We start from the raw sequence: 23262 nt of genomic DNA, 5'->3' as shown, positions 1-23262 counted from the left end.
TTAGATAGCAAGCTGAGCAAGTAAAAAATGAGAAGTAAAGTAGTGAGGTGTTAGGAAAGCTGGTGTTCCATGGCCATAAGGTTATTGCTGAGAGACAGGAGGAGATGCATTGCCATGAGATAACGAAGCCCAAACATCAGAATCTGGATCCTGCTTGTTCTGGAGCTAAAGATGGACCAGCCTGATAAACTGTACAACACCAACATGCACTGAGATAACGTTAACAGGAACAAAGTGGTTAGAATTTAACCGGAAAGCACATTAACTTCTAATTCTGAAAGATGGAAGTCTCTCATTTTGAGACATTTAAAACTGTTCAACAGGTCACTAGAAAACATACTGCAAGAATGTCTGAGATAAGGGAAATTGAGAGCTTGACCTAGAAGCTTTTCTGCTTCTAATTTTCATGGAGGGGTTTAGAGAAAAAAAAAATCCCTTAATAGTCAGCTACGTGAAACATCCATTGTCAAAGTACTACAGAGACTACTTGCGAGATTCTGAAGAGTAGTTTGTTGATAATGTATTTAATGCTGACTCAAAAGCAGAAATATCTATGATGAATGTAAATCTAGTAATAATACTGCAAAAAAACTGTAAACAAGTGAAATTTGGTGGAGTAAAGTTACTATCGCAGACTATATAGTCCTTTATACTGGACAGATTCTGGTTTTCTCAAGTTTATCAGTCCTTGAGAAAACATACATAGAAATATATTTCTTCTCACATAATTTTTCACACAATCTTGATTATGTCTGTCACCATTAATCCCTTCCGTATTCTATCATCTTTATTATTATAAAAAATATAATAAGGAAAAGTTATTTGTGGCAACAACAGGAGGACAGCTTTGATGCACAGAACAACAGGAGCTCAGATAATCTCTAAGATTATTCTGAGTATTCACTGGTTAAGAAAGTCTGCTGCTCAAAAAAGACACAGACCTTTGAAAGTGATGCAGTGATACCCTCCCTTTTGGAGATATTTCTTGTTATTAAGTATTTTATGAAGACAAATTTAATTTTGTAATGAACTTGATATAACAGACTATTCTTATTAGTTCAACATATATACAGTCAGATTGCATACAGTTAAAGTTTTCACACAAGGCTCTGTCTAAGCATCCAAAGTCTGATCTATGGAACCCACTTCCAAACTTACTCTTCAGTTCACATTATATAAAAGGAAAAAAAAAAAAAAAAAAGAATCTGCTATGAAGCTGAATGAGGCAGTACTCCTATCTAGTTTGGACCAAAGTCTAACATATTAGGTAACTTTACAATCATTGTATCTCATTTTATAAAGTAAGTTTGTGTGTGTGTGTGTGTGTGTGTGTAAATATATATAAATGTTACTAAGTTTCTATTAAGTTGTACACAAGAAATTGTCAGTTTAACTGTGGGGCGTTTGTGCGTGCAGTTTAGGGGTTGCACATGAAAAGATTATATCAGCACTGATTAAATCCATGACATCCTGATTTTCTGAAATAAAACAGATTATGGGGTATAATAATGTATTAGCATGAGAAAGTCAAAGCTCACATGTGAAATGGACACAGTTGTTTTTTCCAACAATTTCATAAAGCTACAGTCATGCACTTTCTTTGCTCACCTTCAGTATGGTCCCTATCAGATTCCAATTCCACTCAAGATTCTCTTTATGATTAAGAACCTGGCTATCTCGAAGATTCATTACAAGTGCTTCTTCTGTATCCTGTAATACGGACATGAAAAACTACAGTAAGTTTCCTCGCATCATTTTTCAATCTTGTCACTGGATACACTGTTCACGTAACGCTCACTGGAAGGCCTTTTATATTTGAGAGTAAGCTGCATGATTATGGTACTGCAATCAGAATCTAACAAAAAGAGATCACTATTAGGCCAACAAAGCATTAAAAACCATCATAATTTCATTCTTCAAGTCCTATAAAATGTAATCCACATACATCCACATGTGTATCCACATAAGGCAAATTAAATCCACACATAGCTAGAATGCAAATTAAATGAAAAAAAAACTACAAATAAATCACAAATGGCTGTGAATTAAAGAAAGTGAAGCTGAGAAGGAAAACAAAAAACAGAAACCTCCAAAATACGAAGTCAAAGTAAAATTTTGAAAATCAGTAATGATAATACCTTTAAAATAAAGATGTCTTTCTGCACACGGTATTGATCCCTTTTTTGGTGGGTTGAGATTGCTTTCTGAATAATATGGTCTAAATGGAGGCTGTAAGGTTTAGGTCCTCTTTTCTTCATCTCATGAAAGCGTTTTAAGCAGTTGAGTGCAGCACTTGCTCGTCTAATAGAAAAATATTATAATCAGTATTGGACAACTGCTACCCAAATGAAGAACACTACTGCTAAATCTTGAGTTAAAAAGACATAGCTCAAGCAAGAATTCACCAACAAGAAGCGATCTAAAGCCAAAAAAAAATTTTTTTAGATATAAGTTTTAATGCACTTATACCCCTCAGTCTTGTATAGAAATTATATAGAAAATTATCTTCCGGAATTTCCAGCGCTGAAGAGCAAGCTACTATTGATGTCTTTTCTTCTACTCTGCAATCAGTGGTATCTTTCAGACTTCACAGGTGAATATATTGCAAACTTTAAGCTGAAGAAATATTTGTAAGACGTCACAGTAGATCAACATTCAGCTGTAAAGTTGAGGGGGCTGGCTTCAGCTTCAACTAATAGAGTATTTCTGGTAAGTCTGCCATTTTCTAGAGGGTAGTGGGGTATTGATATTATATTTTCTGCTCTTTATATTCAAAAAGCTGAATGACAGCACCTAAGACGTTTTCCAGGGAAAATCTAGGAAGTGATCAAAAATATACATATATATTTGACAATGGCAGAATCACTTAATCAACAAAACAGTGCTGGTAGAAAAAACAGCTGAGCAAGTAAAATAAGGAGGTCTGAAAATAAAGAGCTCAGTTTACCTTTATTTCCCATAAAGGCATGATATTTTAAAAATGCTTCAAAATAAGAGTTCATATAGGGGAGTGTTTTTATTTATCTTACTTTACGTATCTTCAAATACAAAACTGTGAATTTGTTCACTCATCTAAATTATAAGCTTAATCGGTAACAGGGCTTATAGTTTTTCAGAGTATGAGACAATGCAGAGCACTGACCAAATACAAGATTCTCAAATACAACAGATACTACATTTACAAAATCACTTTCTTCCAACAAAAACAGTCTATGAGGTATGTCCACAAAGGCCAAAAAGCAAAAAAAGAAAAAAAATAATTCCAAGGAATCCACAAATATATCCTTTCTGCTCTTCAACCTTCCTTTCCTCCCACAGCATTGATCAAGTTAAAACCCATGTGAAGGAAGTTACGAGACAGAGACAGAAAACCACCTTTGTTCCACTAATCATTTATGTCTGTATGAGAAAGAAAAATATGAGTTTGACCAAAGCTTATATAAAATTTCTTTTCATTATATTACTTTCAGTATATTTTTACATTAATATTCACTATTATTTTAGCAGGGTCACTATTAGAAAACTTTTTTTTTTTTTAAATTAATGACACGACCTTTTGCAGCAGATAGAGGCTTGTGCTGTGGCTTAAGCACAATAAACTGAGATACCTGAGATACCTGCCTACAGCTTTTTTGAAAGATAATTGTCTTTTGATGTATTGTAAAGTCTTAAAGTGACATGTGCCATCCTCAAAACTAAAAACAATGGAAGATCAGAAAGTTTCTGGGAAGCACACTACAAGCAGCATTTATGATTTTCCTGTAGCAATTTGAAAAGAATTCTGTAATTTATTACTGACAACACAACAAAAGACAAAATGTTAAGTTATGATATTTTATCAGAACACTAATCTGACCAGTCAGATCAGGAACGGCAAGAGTAATGATCTGATCTACCAAAACATCTCATATAACTTTTTTTTTTTGTAATATTAAAGATTTCAGATTCTTTTTTTTCCTAGTTCAGCAAGGAATAAGAAGCTAATCATTTAATCATTTGTTTCAAGTCGGATGTTCGTTTGATTACCACGAGCGTGCCAAAAAGTTGTTCTTAACGATGCTTAACAATATGCCACTGCAGCATTCACTGAACAATTATTTAAAACTTCTGTTCATGCGTTCTTATGTTTAAACGGAACTGAAAGGAACATACTGAAAAAGTTTTCAGTGACAGCTTCAAACAAAAGCATAAAGAAGTTCTAACATAATTGCTATTGTTACAGTGACCTTTTTCTATAGAAGAATAAAGTGTTCAAGAAAAGAGCCCCAGGCCAACATTACATTTTTGTTCGTGCTTACGCTAAAAATAATTCCCTAGTTTGGCCAATTATCTATTTAATTAGCTGCACATAAACAAAAACTGAATAAAAGATTTGGCATAGGCATTCTTAGTTTGCAAAGCTTAGTTGTATCAAAACACCAAATAGGCCACTTGAAACAATGGAGAGGTAGAACACGGAACACATTTCAGATGTTGCTTGATCAAACAGTGGCTTATGGAAAAATTCTGTGTAAAAAAAAAAAAAAAAAAACTTGCAATATATGCAAAACATGTTCTGAAACCTACCATCAAAACTTCCTTTCTGGATTTCTGAATTTCAGAATCATTACTGTAAATATATTGCATTTTTGGAATCATGCACTGGAAACAGCACTTCTCTAATAAATGTCAAAGAGCGTTTCCATATGCACTCTCCCCCAATAAAGACAGCAGTGGTTTCAACCACCAAGAAATAGATAATGTAGGTTTTCATTCAATTGCAGTACATACATATCTGGGGGGGGGGGGGGGGGGGGGAGAAGGAGAAGGTGGCGCACATTTTAACTTTTAAGTATAATTTAGTGTTCTTACAGTCTTTTCTCTTTCACGATGTCAAAAGATGCTGCCATATTCATTAGCGTTGGTAAACAGTGCAGGTGATGGCTATGAGAATGAGGAAGGATTGTGTTTGCCTAAAAAAAACCAAAAAACAAACAAAAACCAGAATAACTTATTACAACATTTTCACCTATCTCCAAGAACCAGCATTGGAAGACTCTACCACCTTTCACAAAACTTTCACAAATGCACAACAAAACCACTTTTTGCAAAACATGAGAGCAATAATCACACATAACATTTCAAAAACCTGTTCAAATTAATCAGTCTGAAATACAATTGAAAAAGTAATTTTAAGAATTTTAGGACACAGACTTGGTATGAGAGCCTTCTAATTTTTTGCATTGGTGTCTGTTAGTTAAAGTGATAGCATGCAATAACACGCAAAGCATTGTTAATAAACAAAACATACAAAAATAACAAAAACAGCTTATTGCATTCAGTTATAGTTATGTCATGTGTATAAAAATACTAAAAAGTATAACAAAAAACAGAAATAATATTTTAAATTGATGAGGTTCATTTAATACCTTCAACTACCAATGATTCTGCATAGAAAAATAACATTCTTGTAAATATCTGATGAATTCATTCACCTAACTTTATAAGTGAACAGACTTTTAATTGGTTTTATTTGGAAAATATAGATAATTGTGCAAATATATTTGAAAACTATAAAGAACAAAAGAGATTGAAATATTTTTTTCTTCATCTTCATTAAAACTAAAATCAAAGCACAAACATTTGTTCAATATTTTGAAAAACAGTCTTATCTCAGATTAGGGAATCATCTCTTCAGAAGACAGAACATATGCCTTGCAACATACTCAGAAGTCAGTGCATCTAGTCACTCTCGTACAAAAATATCCCAGAACCTACCAAAGACAACGTACCTTAACGCAGATCCCATTTTTTCAACTACGCAGCTGACTGAATACCCAAGAAATTCTGTCAGTTATTTACAGAAAAATCACTTGAAGAGATTAAGATAATTGCAACTAATCACGGAGATTAAAGAACAGATTGCTTGTGTTGGTTTTGACTCATGTTGCTGAGGTGAGATATTGTAAATCACCATAGTAATAAAAAATCCTATTCAAAGATTTGGTGCAGATCTTTGCAGTATGAAAAACAGAATTGAAATGAGTCTGAAGCTTGAAGACACACACTTTGTCTGATAACTACTCTGCTCATGCAAATTCAAATTTTGTAAGACAAAGATGTATTTCATGACCTTGCCTTCTCTTAGAAGGCAGCATGTTGAAAAAAAACCACCACCACACAACACTAATCAAAGTGCTCTTCTGTACACACTATTCCTGCCCTCAGGAAAGGATATTCATAAGAAAGGTAAGTCATACCACTTCACATATCACTAGTGGCTCCTCAGCAGGCTGAAGGTAGCACTGCGGTGTTCATATACGAAAACAAGAAAATCCTCTCTATACGAGAATAATTTAGGTTATTCTCAGAATTTCCGCTCTTTGAGCAGGATGTTTCAATTTTTTTTTTTTTTTTTTGTCTTGAGCAGGTTACAGCAACCAGAGTAAGATAAATACAGTGGAATGAACGTACAATTTCTCTCATCTTCAGCTGCTGAGATGAGAACAAATCCCGTCAGCGTGCAATGGTAAAGACTTGAACCTGGTTGAGATGCTGCATAAAGAAGAAAAGCTACTGTAAAAGACAAGTAGGGGGAGAGAAGAGGCAGGAAGTGAGGCTTCTCTGTGCTATTCAGGAGCTGCCAACAGCACTACTTAAAAAACTGCTCCACTAAGTTGGAGTTGCCTGGATGAATAATATGAAGTGCTCCAGCAAAAAATGTTTATCTTCGAGCCTGCGAGTTAGAAAGCGTAACGCACTGCCACAAGGCTGCCAACACTGAAAGAAGAGCAAAAAGCAGCAATAGTTCTTTTTCCAAATACAGTAAATGATGAGTGAGTTCACATGATTCCTGCCTAAAACTACAACTAGCTTCTGATGCAAGGAAGGGTGCTGGTGAGAGTTCGAGAGCTGAGCATTACCTCTGGGGCAGCAGAAGCCCCATCTTTCAGTACTGCCTTCCTAGATAAGTCATGCTACTTTTAAAATGTGAAGTGCCATATAACGTACTACAAAATAACACATGATTCTTATAAAAATAAGTTGATGCCCCCAGTTCATAACGGATACATTCAAGGCTATAACAGGAAACACCAATTTACAATGAGCTACTAACACTAGTTCTAAGCAGAAAGTCTCTACTCACCATGTGCAAAAGTTCTCCTAAAAGGATAGTTGCTCTAACAGATACGTGGTCATCGCTACTTGTAATCACTTCAACCAGACCCTTCAAAAAAGTTTAAAAGTTATTACAATATTTAATGTACATCCTCTTATTTTAATTCTTATGGGAAAAATAGCAAGCATCATGCTTAGGGTCATCACTTACCTCTAGAAGTCCGTTGGTAATAAAAGCTGAAAGCACTAAAGCCAAATAATTATCCATGAGGTCAGGCCTAAGGAGAAGCAGCAGGGAAACAGTTCAGAAAATACATTGCTTTTACTGTTTCTGCAACAGAACAACAGTTATTTTATCTACATAAAAAGTTTAGATACTGTTCATGAAATACCCACCTTGACCTGGCTCGATGGGGTAATATAGTTTTAGCTTCAGCAGCTACAAAGCCATCAGAAAGTCTCCAACAGTCCTGAAACCTACTTGGATCTACAATAAGAAAAATACGAACAATGGTAACTATAAACTGTATTTCACGCTGTTATTTTAACATTTGTCATCAGGTAAATAGCCCTTATATCAACAACAACTGTCATTTCAAGTTTCAAATCATAGAAAAATTTACATGAGAAGGGACCTCTCCAAGTTATCTAACCCCCACATTCCTGCACAAAGCAAGGCTAACTTTGAAGCTAGGACAATCAAAATAACAAAATTTCCAAATTTATAAACACATTAAACTTGTTTAACAGAAAAGACTTTAACATGTATAACCATATGTAGCAACATAGCAAGTTTGCGACAAAGAAAGATTTATTTATTATAACCGTTGAATGATGACTAAGCTTTTTTATAATCAACCTCAAGGCACAGACATTTAAAATCAGACTTTGGAGAAGAGAATTGCTGGAACACCGAAGGCTAAGACTTGCTCCTCTCCAGCTCCTATTTTTGTACTGTGAGGCAAAGGAGAGGATACTTTTTGGGTTGCAAAAGGAGTAATTCTAAAAATAAAAGGCTGACTCTGCTAAATATGAAGACAGGAAACTCATACCTTTGCCTTCGGAAAAGCAGAAGTCTGCTGAAGCGCAATGGAGATAGCTAGTGCATATACAGTATATAGAAACATATACAGTATATAGACTTTTTAATAATTTTTCTGTGACACAGCTATAACACTTCATGATCAAAGCAGGCTAATTTGTAGTAATACAATTACAGTCTTCTCTAACTATTATGCGTCATTACAGCTGTTGTATCACACTTAAAATTGATGTAGTACGGATGTCAGAGGAAAGTTCGGCTTCTAGTAGTTTCACCTTCAGTGCCCCACGGCTGACAGAGAACTTTAAACAGGACTTGAGAACACACAAAGAATTCAGTGATAAAACAGTTAATATTGACATTATCTATAGTATAGAGAAAACAGTCAAGGGTTCAAATTTGTAGAGTAAGTGAATAGAGAGAACGCTTTTGTGAACTAGCTCTAAATACTTACCTACACTGAGAAGTGCCTCAATAAATTCTTCTGCGACCACAGGGAGCGGAAGGCGAAATATATCATAAAGAACCTCAAGCAGACCTCGCTAGAAAGCAAGAAAGGAAGAAGTGATTTTAAAGATTTATAAAAATGGTCTTTTTCCCCCCATTTTTAAAATTTGACTATGGAAGTTTGGATTTCTATAGACTGCTAAGATCAGTGTCTTTGTTTTGGCTTTTTTGAGGGTGTGGAGGGTAATATATAATTATCATAGTCTGAAGAAATTTGGAGAAGAAAGGGAGAAGGGAAGGGGCTTGCTTACTTCAGAAGCGTGCTTTAGTATCACTATAAATGCTAGAGAAACTTAGGGTACTTGAAGTATATCAGTTGAAAAGCTACTAAATTAAAAGCACAGTTTCTCCCTAATTGATATTTTTCAACAGCTGTGATCAAAATAAAACTCTCTACTCTCACTACATTTAGCAGAACTTCTTCTAGCTAAATGTTTTCTGTAAGTGTTCTACTTACAATACTACAGAAGAAAACTGAAAAAAAATGCATCTTGGATGTTATTACCATATGCATCACCAAACAGTATACGACCACCAAATGACTGAATAATTTCTACTATGAATGACAGTGAAAGTGCAGATTGCTCTTCCATACTTAGGAAGACCTGAGAGATGCTGACGATCACAGCATCATCCAATATGCAAATAAAAATCAAATTAATGCATAGTTCTGTACTAGAAATACAAACAGTTTCATTACCTTGCCTATCAGAGGTTATGAAACAAGATATTGGCAGATCTCCTGACTGAGGAGTTTTGTTTTTTAGAACAGTTACACAAGTTACTGCAGCCATCAACAACTTTTTAGTCTAGCCAGTAATTTGGAAGACACATTTTTATTCATTGCAGATTTAAACTCATCATAACTGCAGCTACTTTGTATTGCTTTGACTTGTTCCCATAGGAAAAAAATTCATTCATGTACTATTGATCTAGTCTGTCTCCACGTGGACTTTTCCTATTGCCTGTTCTGTGTTTAGCTGTTAAATACCACCAGATCTGAGACTTCCACTATACAAAGTATGAATGAGAAACTAAACTTAAAACCAAGAACAACTGCTGGAAGCTATTAAACTTTTTTCCTGGCAGTATCAATTTCGTGGTGCCTTAATGTTTTTTCAACTCCTTTTAAACCACAGTGGAATTCTACAGAATGAGTTCAAGAGCTACATAAAATGATAAAAAGCAACAGACTGAAGGTACACAAAACAAAGACTTAACTCTCACAGTTGACTTATAAGCTATTTCACTGCCACAACATTTGAGCGTATGACAATTTTTAAATATACGTTTCCCTCCCCATATATAGCCGCTTTTTCCCCCCCTCTTCTCGTTCTCCTCCTGTCAGACATACAGGAGGTCTCACTTTACAGATAGGAAGCCTCAGATCGAAAAAGCAAGCAACTTGCTTAAGCTCAGACAGAAATTTTACAAGGGTATTACAGGCTTGAACGTGAGGGTCAAGTAAACTTCAGGCTAGCGGCCTCATAACTGGAATTTGTGCTTAAACAATTATATTGCTAAAATTTTAAGAATGCATAATTGAAACATCCAGTATTATTCATACTGCAATACTAAATATTTACCACCTACCCGTATTTCCATATTTGGTATGCAAAGGACCCCAATCAGAGACTGAATCCCCGAATTCCCAGGCTTGCACAAACTGATAATACCTAGAAAACATTAAATACATAATAATATTCCCTTACCACACAAAAAAGCTTTAGACATATTGTTAAATTTGATTTTCACAGAACGAGTGCAAGCACAGATGACAAAAATGACTTAATCATAAACATTTTTCACCTTTCTAATATGTCATCTCCTTTCTAATCAGTAGTATGTGTTCAACATAAAACTTTCTAGTTATAAAACTCTGTTCCTTCACTAACACCTACAGCTACTTTTGCCCTTTCTACTGTAAACACTATTTTCAAGTTATCTGCAAAAACAAGATTTACCTGGAAGAAACGGCAGGAAAAAAAGATAAAATTGCAAGACAGAAAAAAGCTTACACCTGAAAGACCTGCTTGATCTTGTCAGAATTGCAAGAAGTTTCTGCATCAAAAGTTGTAGCTTAACCTAACAAACTATTTAGTTCCATTCAATCTAAAATAATTTTAAACAGCAAGTTTGAATATACCTTGGAATAACATTCTTGTGTACCTTTTTAATCATTTTTCCCAAATGAACAGTGCTCATCTCCAGAATAATCAACATAGTTGATTCTACTTTGCATAAAATTTCAGGGACTCTCTTATAATTCGGTCCTTTCACACTATATTCTACTCAATTAATTCAATATTTCTATATTAAAAGGGCAAACCTTCCATTTTTCTTAAACAATGCAGAATTCTGCCAGAAGCTAACGATTACACTGATTTTCAGTCTCAATTTGTATGCAAACTCTTTAGTCAAAATATGGCTGCAAGGACAGTCTCCTAGCTCATTTCTTCGACCCTTTCTCTTCACATGTCACAGAAGTGAAAACTTACAGTAACATGCTATCCAGAAAGCAAACAAGTTAACTGAAAATGCAACTTTAAATGAACAAAAAGATGCCAGGCTTGCACACACCTTGGTCTTAGGCATTTTAAATAAGTCCAAATCTCTGTTCATTAATAAACTACTAAAAGATGGAAATTGACTACTTATCTGTTTATTTTCATTAATACTAATTTAACTTAACTAACAAACTCTTTACATAGAAAGAAGTCCTCAAGTTCAAAACTTTCATGGCACAAAACCGAATGATAAGCACATGTACCCACATGCACACGAAGGGCAACTATGCTCCGCAGTACACAGGCCACAGGCCTCGCTTCCAAGAGCATATAATAGCCACATCCCCATTCCAAGAGAGGAACAGATCCGGGTACATGCAGTCATTGCTGCATGGCCCAGTTTCATCTGTAAGGATACGATGGAACACGAGCATAAGAGACAGTCTGGAGAACAAGGAGAAGTAGGACACAGCAGACGGTGTAGACAGACAAAAACAAATCCCTCAGCCCTGGTTTCCTATGTGTCTTTTGGGAAGATCAACACTGTAAGAACATTTTTGTACCAACAATATTTTAAAAATATTAATCTCTAATATAACAAGTAATATAACAAGCAAAAAGGAAGCAAGCATAACACTGTAAGTAGCAAGATAAGTAGCATATTCCAAGACAATTGTTTCTTGAGTCACTTAAAAGTTTTTAGGCTTATGCTATTAGTTCCAAGTGTCTGAATTCGGGAAGATGCAGCAACAGTCCTAATGGTAACTGCTTCTTAGAAGTTTCAGAAGTTGTCAGAAACCTTCCAAGCTTCCTTCCCAATGAAGTGGAAACGCATCTGAGAAATTTTTGAAGGATACGTGAATGCTAAATTAAGCTTACTGATCATTTTCAGAACGTTAAAAGATAGAGCAAATAGTCTTACAAACCAAAAATATTTTCTATGCAGTCTGTATCCTTCCTAAGGACAAGCTGTAAAAGTCCCGCCCAAAATTTTGGTAAGTGGTCCTATCAACTGATTTAGTTTATTTTAAAGACACTGGCTTGACTGTAAAAGAATGAGCAGTCCCCGAGATAAGAGCTCCATGTCAGATATCTCCATGTCAGATACTGTACTATTGCAAAGAAAGGACTTAGAAAAATGCAGAACAACACTTTTTTCAATTAAGAAAGGTCTTCTACATGAAAAATCCAAAACTATGTCCATATTGGGATTTACCTTCAATTTCAGCACTTGGTAAAACTACTTGCTAATGAAACTGCTCTGTTGACATCTCTTTGCATAGAGAAACTGATTTGTAATTCACAATGGCAAAACAATCTCTAAGGCAAATACTTACAATACAAAGCTATTTTTCACATCCTCTCACCCATCAAATACCAGCAACTACCACCAAAGAACAACTGGTACAGTATTCTATATTGACAAAAAAAAGCTGCATCTTGTCAGTAGAGTTAAAGCAAACTATTTATGAATCCTCCCATGTAAAAATCAAACCTTAGTCCCATTTTAGGAAGGTAATGATAGAAGACAGATTAAGACAGGTAGATTTGGTTCTTAAATAAACCATTCTTTTACTCTGAAAGGTGAAATTGCCTTCCAACCATTCAACTTGAAACAAACGAACAAAAAAAAAAAAATCTTACCTGCCCATGATCGAAATGCTGCCACTATTCCCATTTTACTAGCCAGGAACCGTGCTTCTCTGTCCTCTCTGTTATTAAAACAGCAAAAGTTCATAATACGTAGTTACGCTACCATAAGATAAACAGTGTTAATAACACAGCAAATAGAAGTAGTTCACTGAGATTTTGGATGGGGAATGAAACCCTAACTAAAAAATATTTTTAATGTGCCTATATTGTGTATAACATGAGGCACATACACATACATACATATGTACATATATCTGGTATGTATGCACACACCCAAAGATTACAATTTTAAGTTTTGCTTTCTTTTTCAGCAGTTTCCATGGTAGGAGGATCACAATAAATTAAATACCTGCAGTTGGTCAAGCTTCCATGGACAGTGTAACTACAGCGAGGGCCAAAAGACTTGCACCTTGATTCAGTTACCTAGACCTGAGCACCAATTGCTGTTTGATAACATAGAATCACAGAATTCAAGTTGGAAGGGACTTCCAAAGGTCTCTTAGCCCAAACTCCTGCACAAAGCAGTTGTCTGCTATGAGACCAGACAAGGTTACAGAGGGCTTTATCCAGTTGGGTCTTTTTGAAATGTCCAAGGATGGAAGCTGCACTATCTCTCTGGGCAACTTGTTCCAATGCTTGACTGTCCTCATGAGAATAAATTTTGTTCTTATATCCAGTCGGAACCTCTTTTTTTCTTCCAATTTATTTTTGCTGTTTCTTGTCCTCCCACCGTGCACCACCGTGAAAAGCCTAGCTCCATCTTCTTCATAACCTCTTCATAAGTACTGAAAAGGCAGCTTTTCTGTTCCCCTCCTAAACCTTCTCTTCTCCAGGCTGAACAAAGCCTAATCCACTCAGTTTCTTCTCACAGGGCAAGTGCCCCAGCTCCCTGATCACCTTGGTGGCCCTTTGCTGAACTTGTTCCGGTCTCGTAATGTTTTGCTTGAGTTAGGAGGCCCAAAAACCAGACACAGTGGTCTAGGTGAGGTCTAGTAAGTGCAAAGAGGAGGGGAATAATTGCTTCCCTCAGTCTGCTGGCTATGCTTCTTGTTAATACAGCCTAGGATACCATTAACCTTCTTTGCTGCTAATGGCACACTGCTTATGAGAACTTCTCCCCAACCAGTCAGACCCCCAAGTCTGTTACTTGCCTCCAGGCAGAGCATGACCCATTAACCACCACCCTCTGAGCCTGACCACCCAACCCCTGAACACAGCAGTAAAGTAAAAAAAAATAACAACTGAGATAATTTTAAAAATAAAATAATATAATGGGGGGAGAGGAAGTGTAAAATTAAATGCTCCCTTTTAAAGTTGCATCCTAACCTGCTATCATATTCAACGTTAGGGAGTCTAATACTAGTTCATTGCTTTTGCTTTTCACTTTGGAAAGAAAAGAGTTTAATTACAATACCAGGAACACAACTGGTAGCACAAGTAGTAGCATTAACACTTACTTGAGTTGCCCTTCTGCTGTGTCTGGATTATGCCTGTAGTGAAAATCTGTGTAAGGAGCTAAAATTCGCTAAACAAAAGAAAGACATGCATTACTTTCACGTAAGAATACAGTTAAGGGGTCTTGCCCTTTCCTCAGTCCCACTCCAATCTGTCATTTATTTCTGCTTTATAAATAATTATGCTCTTTGCCTAAACTTACATTTTAAACATTTAGTATTAACGCAGAGGGTGAAATCTAAAGTGGAAATTAAACACTTTCATTCCTAACGTAACTTTCTAATTTCTGTCACTAAACAAATAAAACTGGACCCACCTCTAATTCTACATCTGCTCGCACATACTGTCGAGTCTTTGGATGATTAATGAGGTGCAAAACTGTAGTTATCAGAGCCTCGTTTATTCGGCTTAGCTGACAATCAATCACATTTTTCAAGATGGTGCTTAAACCACCCCGAAGAGCCACCACCTCGGGATTCTGAAGTGCTAAAGAAAGAAAAAACACCTCACTTTACTGAGTGATAGGAAGGAAAAACATTTCAAGGCAATATAACAAACAAAATGAGTAAAATTCATAGTCTATGCAGTACAGGTATCTTTCTCCCTGAACACTGCTGAGATGCATATAAAGCTTTTAATGGCACTGACTAATGTTAGTGATGAATTAAGATTTTGGACTACATTTATCATCAACAAAAATATTGCCAGTCAATCACCATGGTACAACAATTTCTTAGCTTATTTCTCACCAAGTGTCCATACAGTAGTCTGCATTTCACCACCACCAAAAAAAAAAAAAAAAAAAAAAGAAAAAAGGATTTGTGTTTCACCAGACTGGCATGGACAAAATACTTATATACTAGAATGTAAAAAAGTTTCCTTAAAACAGTTTGTATCTTGAAACTTCTGCTCGTTATTTCTCACTAATACCGAAATGGAAAAATCTTAAAAATCAGCATCCACATAGAAGTACACAGATTTAGTATAAATCACTGTCCATATCTTTACATAGATGCAGATACTGACTTCCAGAAGCCAGCTAACCACAGCACTCATTTTAAAAAATTTAAAGGAAAGCGTTTAGTATTGCTCTGTACATTTGACAGCACTTCATGTACGGTGTTCTCACTGTTCTCAATCCATTAGTTTATAAAAACTGTTTTCACAAACTGGAAACATCAACTGTAGCAGGGAAACATTTTTAAGACAGCAAAATGTTAATTCCTAAACACAAAAACTACCTAATCTTAGAGGAAAGTACAGTACCTGAAATCTTCAGGTACTTAAAATTAGAATCTCTTAAAAGTGAAGTTGTTTCAAGTGACTCTGTTTTATTATCAAATTAATAGCTAAATTTAGGAAAGGCGCATTAAAAATATTTAACGACTATCTCATTAGTTACTGACCCCCTTTATTACTTGAATAGAGCTGTTTAATATGAAAACATAGAACAGAACCTCTTAGAAAACTGACAACAATCATGTCAAAATTTTTCTTAATTGGCTTCCAGACATCTTACCTAGTTCACAGATAATGGCTATACAAGCTCGCACCATTCTGTCTCTTTCTTGAAGACCATCATTTCCAACTGCTATCAAAGAATTAGTAATAGAACTGGGAAACAATGAAGCATTCACAGTGATCATCTGCCAAAAATGAAGAAAAAAAGACAAAATCAGTTTTCTTTGTAGTATTTCTCTACATACATTCATGGACTTGCTGACACACTGTTTCTCAGATACAACCAGTTAATATATGGAGCAGCCTATCTGGTTGGATCGCACAAATCTTCAAGAATACTTCTTCTGCTCTTGCTATGAATTTACTTTACCATTCTCCTCCTGATTTAGTTTTTTATTTTTGCATTATTTTACCTTAATGAGAAAGGATAAATAGGATGACTATTCCAGAGAGAACTATCACTACCTTTTTCAGATCTTTTCCAAGATATGTCTATATTGATAGAGAACGCTATCCAATGACAAACAGTAGGTTACAAACTCTTGTGGAACGTTCACTCACGCTCTACCACTGATTCTTCAATACCTATTCTTGGATAGTTAGCAGTTAAACAAACTCTCCTGTTTGGTAGACAGCTCCTTAGGCATGCAGGAGAGGAGACTGTGCTGCAGGCTACAGAAATAAGGACAATCAACAAAAACTGCTGCTACAGCATTTGGAAGGTAAGCGTTAGTAATACTATACAGTGGGTTTTAGGTGTACCTGATCTTCCTAGAACTGCAGCACAATTCAACTTCATGATAGGTTATAAAGGTATGTCACAAAAACCACAGGTCTAACCACATGTCAGACTGAAAAGTAAAGATGAAACAAGACCTCCTTCCAATAATAAATCAATAGTCCTTCTTCAATTGGAAAATAAAAATAATTTGCAATAAATTTGAGACAGAATACAAAAACAGGTATTAACAGCCAACGTTACTTTACACTAGTGAAGCTCCCCTGTGCAATGGAAATCCTCAGCTGCTGGTTTGAGACAAATACAATTTAGATTAAGGAGCAAGACCATGTGTACATATTAAAGGGGAAGAGGCTTTGACTACAATGGCTGAGCAGCTGCCTATTCACGTTTTTTAACAGTTTGCTTAAATCAAATGCTCACACCCTGCCTCCTACATTACACGGACATCAGTAAATATGAACAGACGAAATTAGTAAGGGGAAATAAGACTTTTGGTCTGACTGCTTAAAAAGGGAACAACATAATTTGTTAAAGCCCACTCAGCCATGTCATACTTTTTCCTACTAATGAATCAAATTAAAGCGCGAAAAAGCACACCTGAAACAACTATTTAAACAAAACCTTGGAAAGAAGCCTCAATATCCTTTTCATTGCTAAGAACGGCAGGCTTATCTCCATTACTTTCTCAAAATTATTTTGTTCTGCACTCATTTTAGGGCTCCCTTAGATATCTTATAGGTACCAGCTCAGCCAAAAGAGGCTAATTTTTTTTCTTCCTTTTCAGACACTGTTAAAAAGAAGAAATCAGCCATTACTAAATAAATACATTTGAATGTTTTAACAAGTTTATTTTTGTGACATATTTTTGAGAAACTTCTTGTTACACATAATGTTGTCACCCACAAAACAGGAAGCTTGACAATCAGGCTCTGAAGTAAACCCAAAGCCTTCCCCACCCACAGTCTTTCGTTTTTATTAGGGCAAATAATAACAAGAATTAGCAAGAGAACGGGCGTAATCTGCTCTACAAAATCATAACTTTGTCTTCTACTCAAAACGAACATTCATATGTACCTGTAATAGCTTGAGAACACATGAAGCCTCTTAAAATTACGTTTGTTTCGCTCCTTTCCTTTCTTTGGTTTTGAAAAGGAAAAGATTTTTTTCTTTCAATGTTAACTTCCAAGTGTTTCAGTAGGATAAATATCAGTTTTGCATTTCCTTTCATTATACTCTACATATGTAAATGCAGTTCTGAAGACCAAGGACAGGCAAGGCAAGGCTACTTGTAGGCAGTTATGATGAAAAAAAAAACTAACAAAGACTATGAAGTCAGTCTTTAAAGATTTCTTTAAACAAGAGGAAGAAAGAGAGTGGTTCATATTACACCTCATCCTGACTTCTGCTTTGAAAAATAAAACAACTTGCCTTTTAAATTATTAAAAGATAGACAGAATGACTTTTATTAGGTGAAGAAGCGATTTCTGAATTTAGCCTTTTCAAGGCTATATTACAAAGTTATCACTAGGAAACGTAAAGGTGGTATTACAGATATCACCTCACAGAGTATACAGTCAAAGGAAAAAATAAATATACAAAGTCTTCAAAAAAAAAAAGCTTAATAAAAAAAGTTTAAAGTTGTTTTTCTTTTCTCTTTCTGTACTGTGTGTTTTTTTTTCTTTTTTAAAAAAGAGTTCATGAGAATCACGTCCAGCCTCTGGAACACAAAACAATAACAGTTCTGAGACAGAGATGAAACCCAGTTCAGCTCTTCAACGGCTCACTAGTAAACAGTATCGCCTGCATAAGTAAACTAACTGTGTCTGATCACTGTATTTGCCATTCATTCTCCTCTCCTAGACCTTTAAATAATCGATTAGGAAACCTGGTCTCAAACCATCAAATCTGTGATCTTGAGAGAGATGAGGAGAGATGGGAGAAGGGCAAGAGAAGGGCTAGAAAGAGACAGTGTGTGAACACAGAACGCCCCAGCCACAGGTTGTGCCACAGCATCCTTCGGGAGGGGAGAGTTCTTAATGATGGGCTGCTCTGTGCCAATGTATACTTAACAGGTGAAGTCCGGGGAGGATGTGAAAAAGGCGTTAACTTTACTGATGGCCAGGTTGGGTGGGGTTGTTTTGTTTGTTTGCTTTTGTTTTTAAGAAACAAGGCTGTCTGAATAGGCAGCAAAAGATGTTGAGAGACATCATTCATTAATGTAACTCTCAGCACCAAAGTAAAGCTAGTGAACTAGGGAATACTCTTCAACAGGAGCTGTGCATCTTCAATCAAAGGAGACACCAGATGCATATATAATACCCTCAACGAGTTCCTTCTTCACCAGCAAAACACTCCTGTTCAGGTTCTGTAAGTACTGGTTAACCCTGAATAAGCACTGAATTAGTTTCATTATATGATTTGAAAGAAGGTAGAAATGCCCCTTTCCCTAGGCATTCTTGCAAGTGATGCAATGCAAGTTCATGGTTCTTTGGGTTCACTGTGAAGACAACTAAAATCAGAACCCTTGTACAACAGGGGAAAAAAAATAAGCACTAGTGGCTCTTTCAGGATCATTTTGTCAGGTGAAACTACTGGATTTATTTCTCGTTTCTTGTTTCAAGTATCAGAACAGAAGTCTTGGCTCAAGATGAAAATGCTCAAGAAAAGCCAGGAATATGAGGACAAACGTCTGGGCCCAGTAAAATCAGTTCATTATAAATGTGTTTCTTACTTAAGTTATCCAAGCCCTACACTGAAGGTCCCTTAAACAGATTAGCCAAGAACATTTATAAATTGCAACTTCCTCAAGGACCCGTGACGCTGATACGGGCGATTCCTCCTTTTTTTCCCCCCATCAAGATTAAAAAAACCTGTTAACAGTTGTGCCAATCAAGAATATTGTCTCTTCTGGACACCCCAGTACAAGAGAGACATGGCACTACTGGAGAGAGTCCAGCGGAGGGCTACCAAGATGATCAGGGGACTGGAACATCTCTCCTCTGAAGAAAGACTGCAAGAGCTGGGCCTGTTCAGCCTGGAGAAGAGAAGACTGAGAGGCAATCTCATCAATGTGTACAAATATCTGAAGAGGGGGTGTCAAGAGGATGAGACCAGCCTCTTCTCCGTGGTGCCCAGCGACAGGACAAGAGGCAACGGGCACAAGTTGAAACACAGGAAGTTCCATCTGAACCTGAGGAAAAACTTCTTCACTGTGAGGGTGACGGAGCACTGGAACAGGTTGCCCAGAGAGGTGGTGGAGTCTCCTTCGCTGGAGATAGTCAAAACCCGCCTGGACACGATCCTGGGCAATATGCTCTAGGTGACCCTGCTTGAGCAGGGGGGTTGGACTGGATGATCTCCAGAGGTCCCTTCCAACCTCAACCATTCTATGATTCTGTGATTCCGTGTAAGACAAACCAAGTGAGCCTATTTTAAGAAAACAAATTGCACATCAAACTTCTATATTTTAAGCCCATACACATACACACGTGCAAATCACTGAGATTAAATGAAGTGCTCCCGGGGAACAATTGTTTCATCTACTTCAAATCTCACATCGGTCTTAGGTAATTCTTCTAAGATGCTCAGTAGAACAGTATAAGCAAGAGAAAAAATAGCAGTGTCCAGTACAAAGGCAGCAGCTATGTATGCCAAGTTCTCCAAGATGAACTTGGAAACGTAGCTCCAACAGCTTCAAACACCTCATGCCCATGGGAACACAGTACAGTAACCAGCAAAGAATAGCTAGGTCTTATTGTGTATCTGAGAAGAGAACCAGCATCAACACCCGTGGATAAAGCAATTAAGGCTGGATGCATTCCTTGAACTGACTATTGCAGCGATGGCAATTTGCCTCATTTCTCAGATGGCAGAAGAGCTCTCATCCTTAACTCATATATGTTTAAACACATTACACAATAAAGTTAAATTATTAGATAAACTTAATAGTGTGGTTCTTATATCCTTGCACTCATCGTTTGATAAGTTCTTCCCAAATCTTGCCCGGTTTTATCTTCATCAAAGAAAGGTGAGCACAATTCTTCTAGCCCGCTCAAGACTGTCAGTGGTAAGGGATTAAAATCACAGTAAGTCTCAGCAGTGCCCTTCCTTCTCTTTTCTGAATTAACAGCTATAATTGCTTCTCACATAATAATTAAGGTAAGGAATTAGAGACTGTGAGAAAAAGAACTGCTGATGGAGAAATCTTGGGAGTCAGCACAGCTGACTGGCCTATCTAATATAAAACCATACACTCTTAGACTTTACCTTTCTGACTAATCGAAGTGCTTGTGTTCTTTCTACTTCATTACTCTGCTGTATGTCAATGCACCTGAAATAAGTTAAAAAAATGTTTTGTTTATAACAACACTAGCTTTCACCGTAACTGTTAATATCTCATTGTTAATATTCATGCAACTGAATAGACATTAAAAAATATTATGACCAATTGTTTAAAAATTCTGCTTTTTAGTAAGCATACTTATTCATGCCGTTATCCTCATTATATGTAAATCATTAGAATGTTCTCAAATACACAATGAGGAGGCAGAAAGGCTTCAACAGCATATCTGAGCTAGCTGTATCTGCTGTTTCAAGTGAGACTCAACAAAATATTTCTATTTCACATCAACATTTGCTCTGTGTGTTCCCAGATCACAAAAGCCCCCTTACCCCAGGGAAATTAAAAGTGCGCACTAAAACTGAGTGTGTATACATATGCATGTCTGTATCTAGCCATCTCTACATATTTGTGTATATACATATACATACACACACACACACCCCTCAGCATATTAAGTTTCACAAGATTTTAACAAAATAAGCACTAGAGATGATAACAGTTAGAGGTACTCATCAAGTTGATCTTATCTCATTGTTAGTTTGCCCTCTGCTATTTCTCTGTTGTGTTATTGGTTATAGTTAGATGACGAATCCTTGGGAAAGAACTATTTTTTTCCCCTTGTCCTTGTACAACAGGCTCCTAAAGCACTACAGTAATACAAAGAATCAGAATGAACCTCATGAAACAAGTTAAGACATAAAATTTCTTAGGTTTCAATTCCCTAATAACACTTCAGATTAATTTATGGTTAATACCGTTTAAGGTTCAAAATTAGCTTTAATTTAGGTACATCCATTTTTTTTTTTTTTTTAGCTTCCTCATAGTATATCACACGTTCAGATAGCATTTTATTTTAACTGGTGTGATATATTATCCCTCTATTTTTAAAGAAGGAAGTTGAAGAAAAAAATTCAATATTGAAGAAAATAGCTTTCTATAAAGCTACATACCAAGAATGCAAACAGACATGAAAACATCTTTCCTCATCTCTTTCAACCACTAAAAAAACCAAGAGATTTACAACGACGATTGTAACGAAAGAAAAGTTACCTGGCTATCAAGTAATCCACTTTCAACTTTAGCACCTTCTGGAGAATTCCGGAGTCCCGAATGAGATACCGGAGGGCTCGCAATCCTGCTGCTCGCACCTCTTTTGCTTCATTCAGTAAAGCTAACCGCAGACTACAATGAAGAAAAAGCAGAAAAACAATTCTATAGGAGCAGGTAGACTTCACCATCTGACAGGCAGCTACTACCTCCTAATTTAAAATAAAAAGTCTGATGTTTAAAGAGAAGCATTCCGCATCAATTTTGTGTCTTTGAGATACGTATCTGTACGGCCTAGAGGGCAAACTTCCACCTTGCCAGCAGATGTAGACAATATATTAATCTGAAGAACGCAACAAACCAAATTTTTAAGAACAAATCCTACATCCCTGAAATGATTTAAAGACCTGTACATGACTTGTTACTTGACAGAACAGACGAGCACAATATTAGTCCTGGAAAGATATTCTGGATTAGTTGTCATTTTCAAGAAAATTAACAGGTGGAGAACATTTCCTCCTCTGCTGGACTGTCAGCCCATAAGCATAAATCCTAAAAGAAATGTCTTGACACCTAAGAAGAGGGAAATTAACACTTTAAGTAGCTATATGCACCACTCATTAAAGATGCTATGGCCCCAATATTTCAATGTTGACACGAACATGAAACATTACAGAAGAGTCAAAGGAAAATATGTAATTTAGGCAACCTCACACAAAATAAATTGCCACAGATTTCATTTCAACATTTAATTGAAATGTGTTTCTCTTTACAAGAGAAATTTTGAAAGCATTTTGCTTGCATCACGGTAACCTTTCCTAAACAAAACAGTCACCATAATGTAATTGTTTAAATTCACCGTCTAGGTTAAAAGAAAGGTAGGAGCTTTTGAAGACCTCCAGAGATGGAATCTGAAAGTACAAATGGAAAAAAAAAAATCACCCTTCTGAAGGCCCTCATAAGCTTTGGTCCCACTTCCTTGACTAAGCAGGGGGGGGGGGGGGGGGAAGGGAAAAAGAAAGGGAAAAAACCCCATTCAGCCACATATTTTAATAGGATTGTTTCATTTCTTTTCTTATTCTGCGTTGCTCATGTAGGGTAATCGATTATTCCAAGGGCCAAATCTTCCGAATCTTTCTGAAGATTAATCAGTCCATATAAAACTCACTACGATCTACTCTTAGGATTCTACTCCTAGGTAATGGCCAGACAAAGCAGAAAGGCTGCAAAACTATATGCAAATAAAGATGAACTAATTATTGCCTTCAGCACAAAGTAGGGAATTACTTTAGCAAGACCATCACTGCTGTAAAATTAAATATGACTCTTCATATCAGAAAAATGCCACTAACTGTCTTTACTTACTTCAAGCTGAGCCAGTAGCAAATAAGAAACTGATTCTCATTAT

At 36.2% G+C, this 23262-nt stretch overlaps 1 protein-coding gene across 3 annotated transcripts in view; it reads right to left on the bottom strand.

Annotated features, from left to right (window-relative positions):
• The window catches only part of LOC138064460 (rapamycin-insensitive companion of mTOR), a 92199-nt gene that overhangs the window by 32949 nt on the left and 35988 nt on the right, over positions 1-23262 (bottom strand). For all 3 annotated transcript variants that reach the window (XM_068927210.1, XM_068927211.1, XM_068927212.1), the window contains 14 exons: positions 21858-21989; positions 20732-20795; positions 15782-15908; positions 14579-14748; positions 14265-14332; positions 12799-12866; positions 10241-10323; positions 8595-8682; positions 7495-7585; positions 7310-7376; positions 7127-7207; positions 4852-4952; positions 2139-2301; positions 1609-1710 (listed from right to left, as the gene is read on the bottom strand). In XM_068927210.1, coding sequence (XP_068783311.1) covers positions 1609-1710; positions 2139-2301; positions 4852-4952; positions 7127-7207; positions 7310-7376; positions 7495-7585; positions 8595-8682; positions 10241-10323; positions 12799-12866; positions 14265-14332; positions 14579-14748; positions 15782-15908; positions 20732-20795; positions 21858-21989 — 1405 coding nt within the window. The remainder of the gene's footprint in view (positions 1-1608; positions 1711-2138; positions 2302-4851; positions 4953-7126; positions 7208-7309; positions 7377-7494; positions 7586-8594; positions 8683-10240; positions 10324-12798; positions 12867-14264; positions 14333-14578; positions 14749-15781; positions 15909-20731; positions 20796-21857; positions 21990-23262) is intronic.

The sequence above is a fragment of the Struthio camelus genome, chromosome Z (assembly GCF_040807025.1).
Source record: "Struthio camelus isolate bStrCam1 chromosome Z, bStrCam1.hap1, whole genome shotgun sequence".
NCBI lineage: Eukaryota > Metazoa > Chordata > Aves > Struthioniformes > Struthionidae > Struthio > Struthio camelus.
This window is presented reverse-complemented; position numbering and strand designations above follow the sequence as displayed.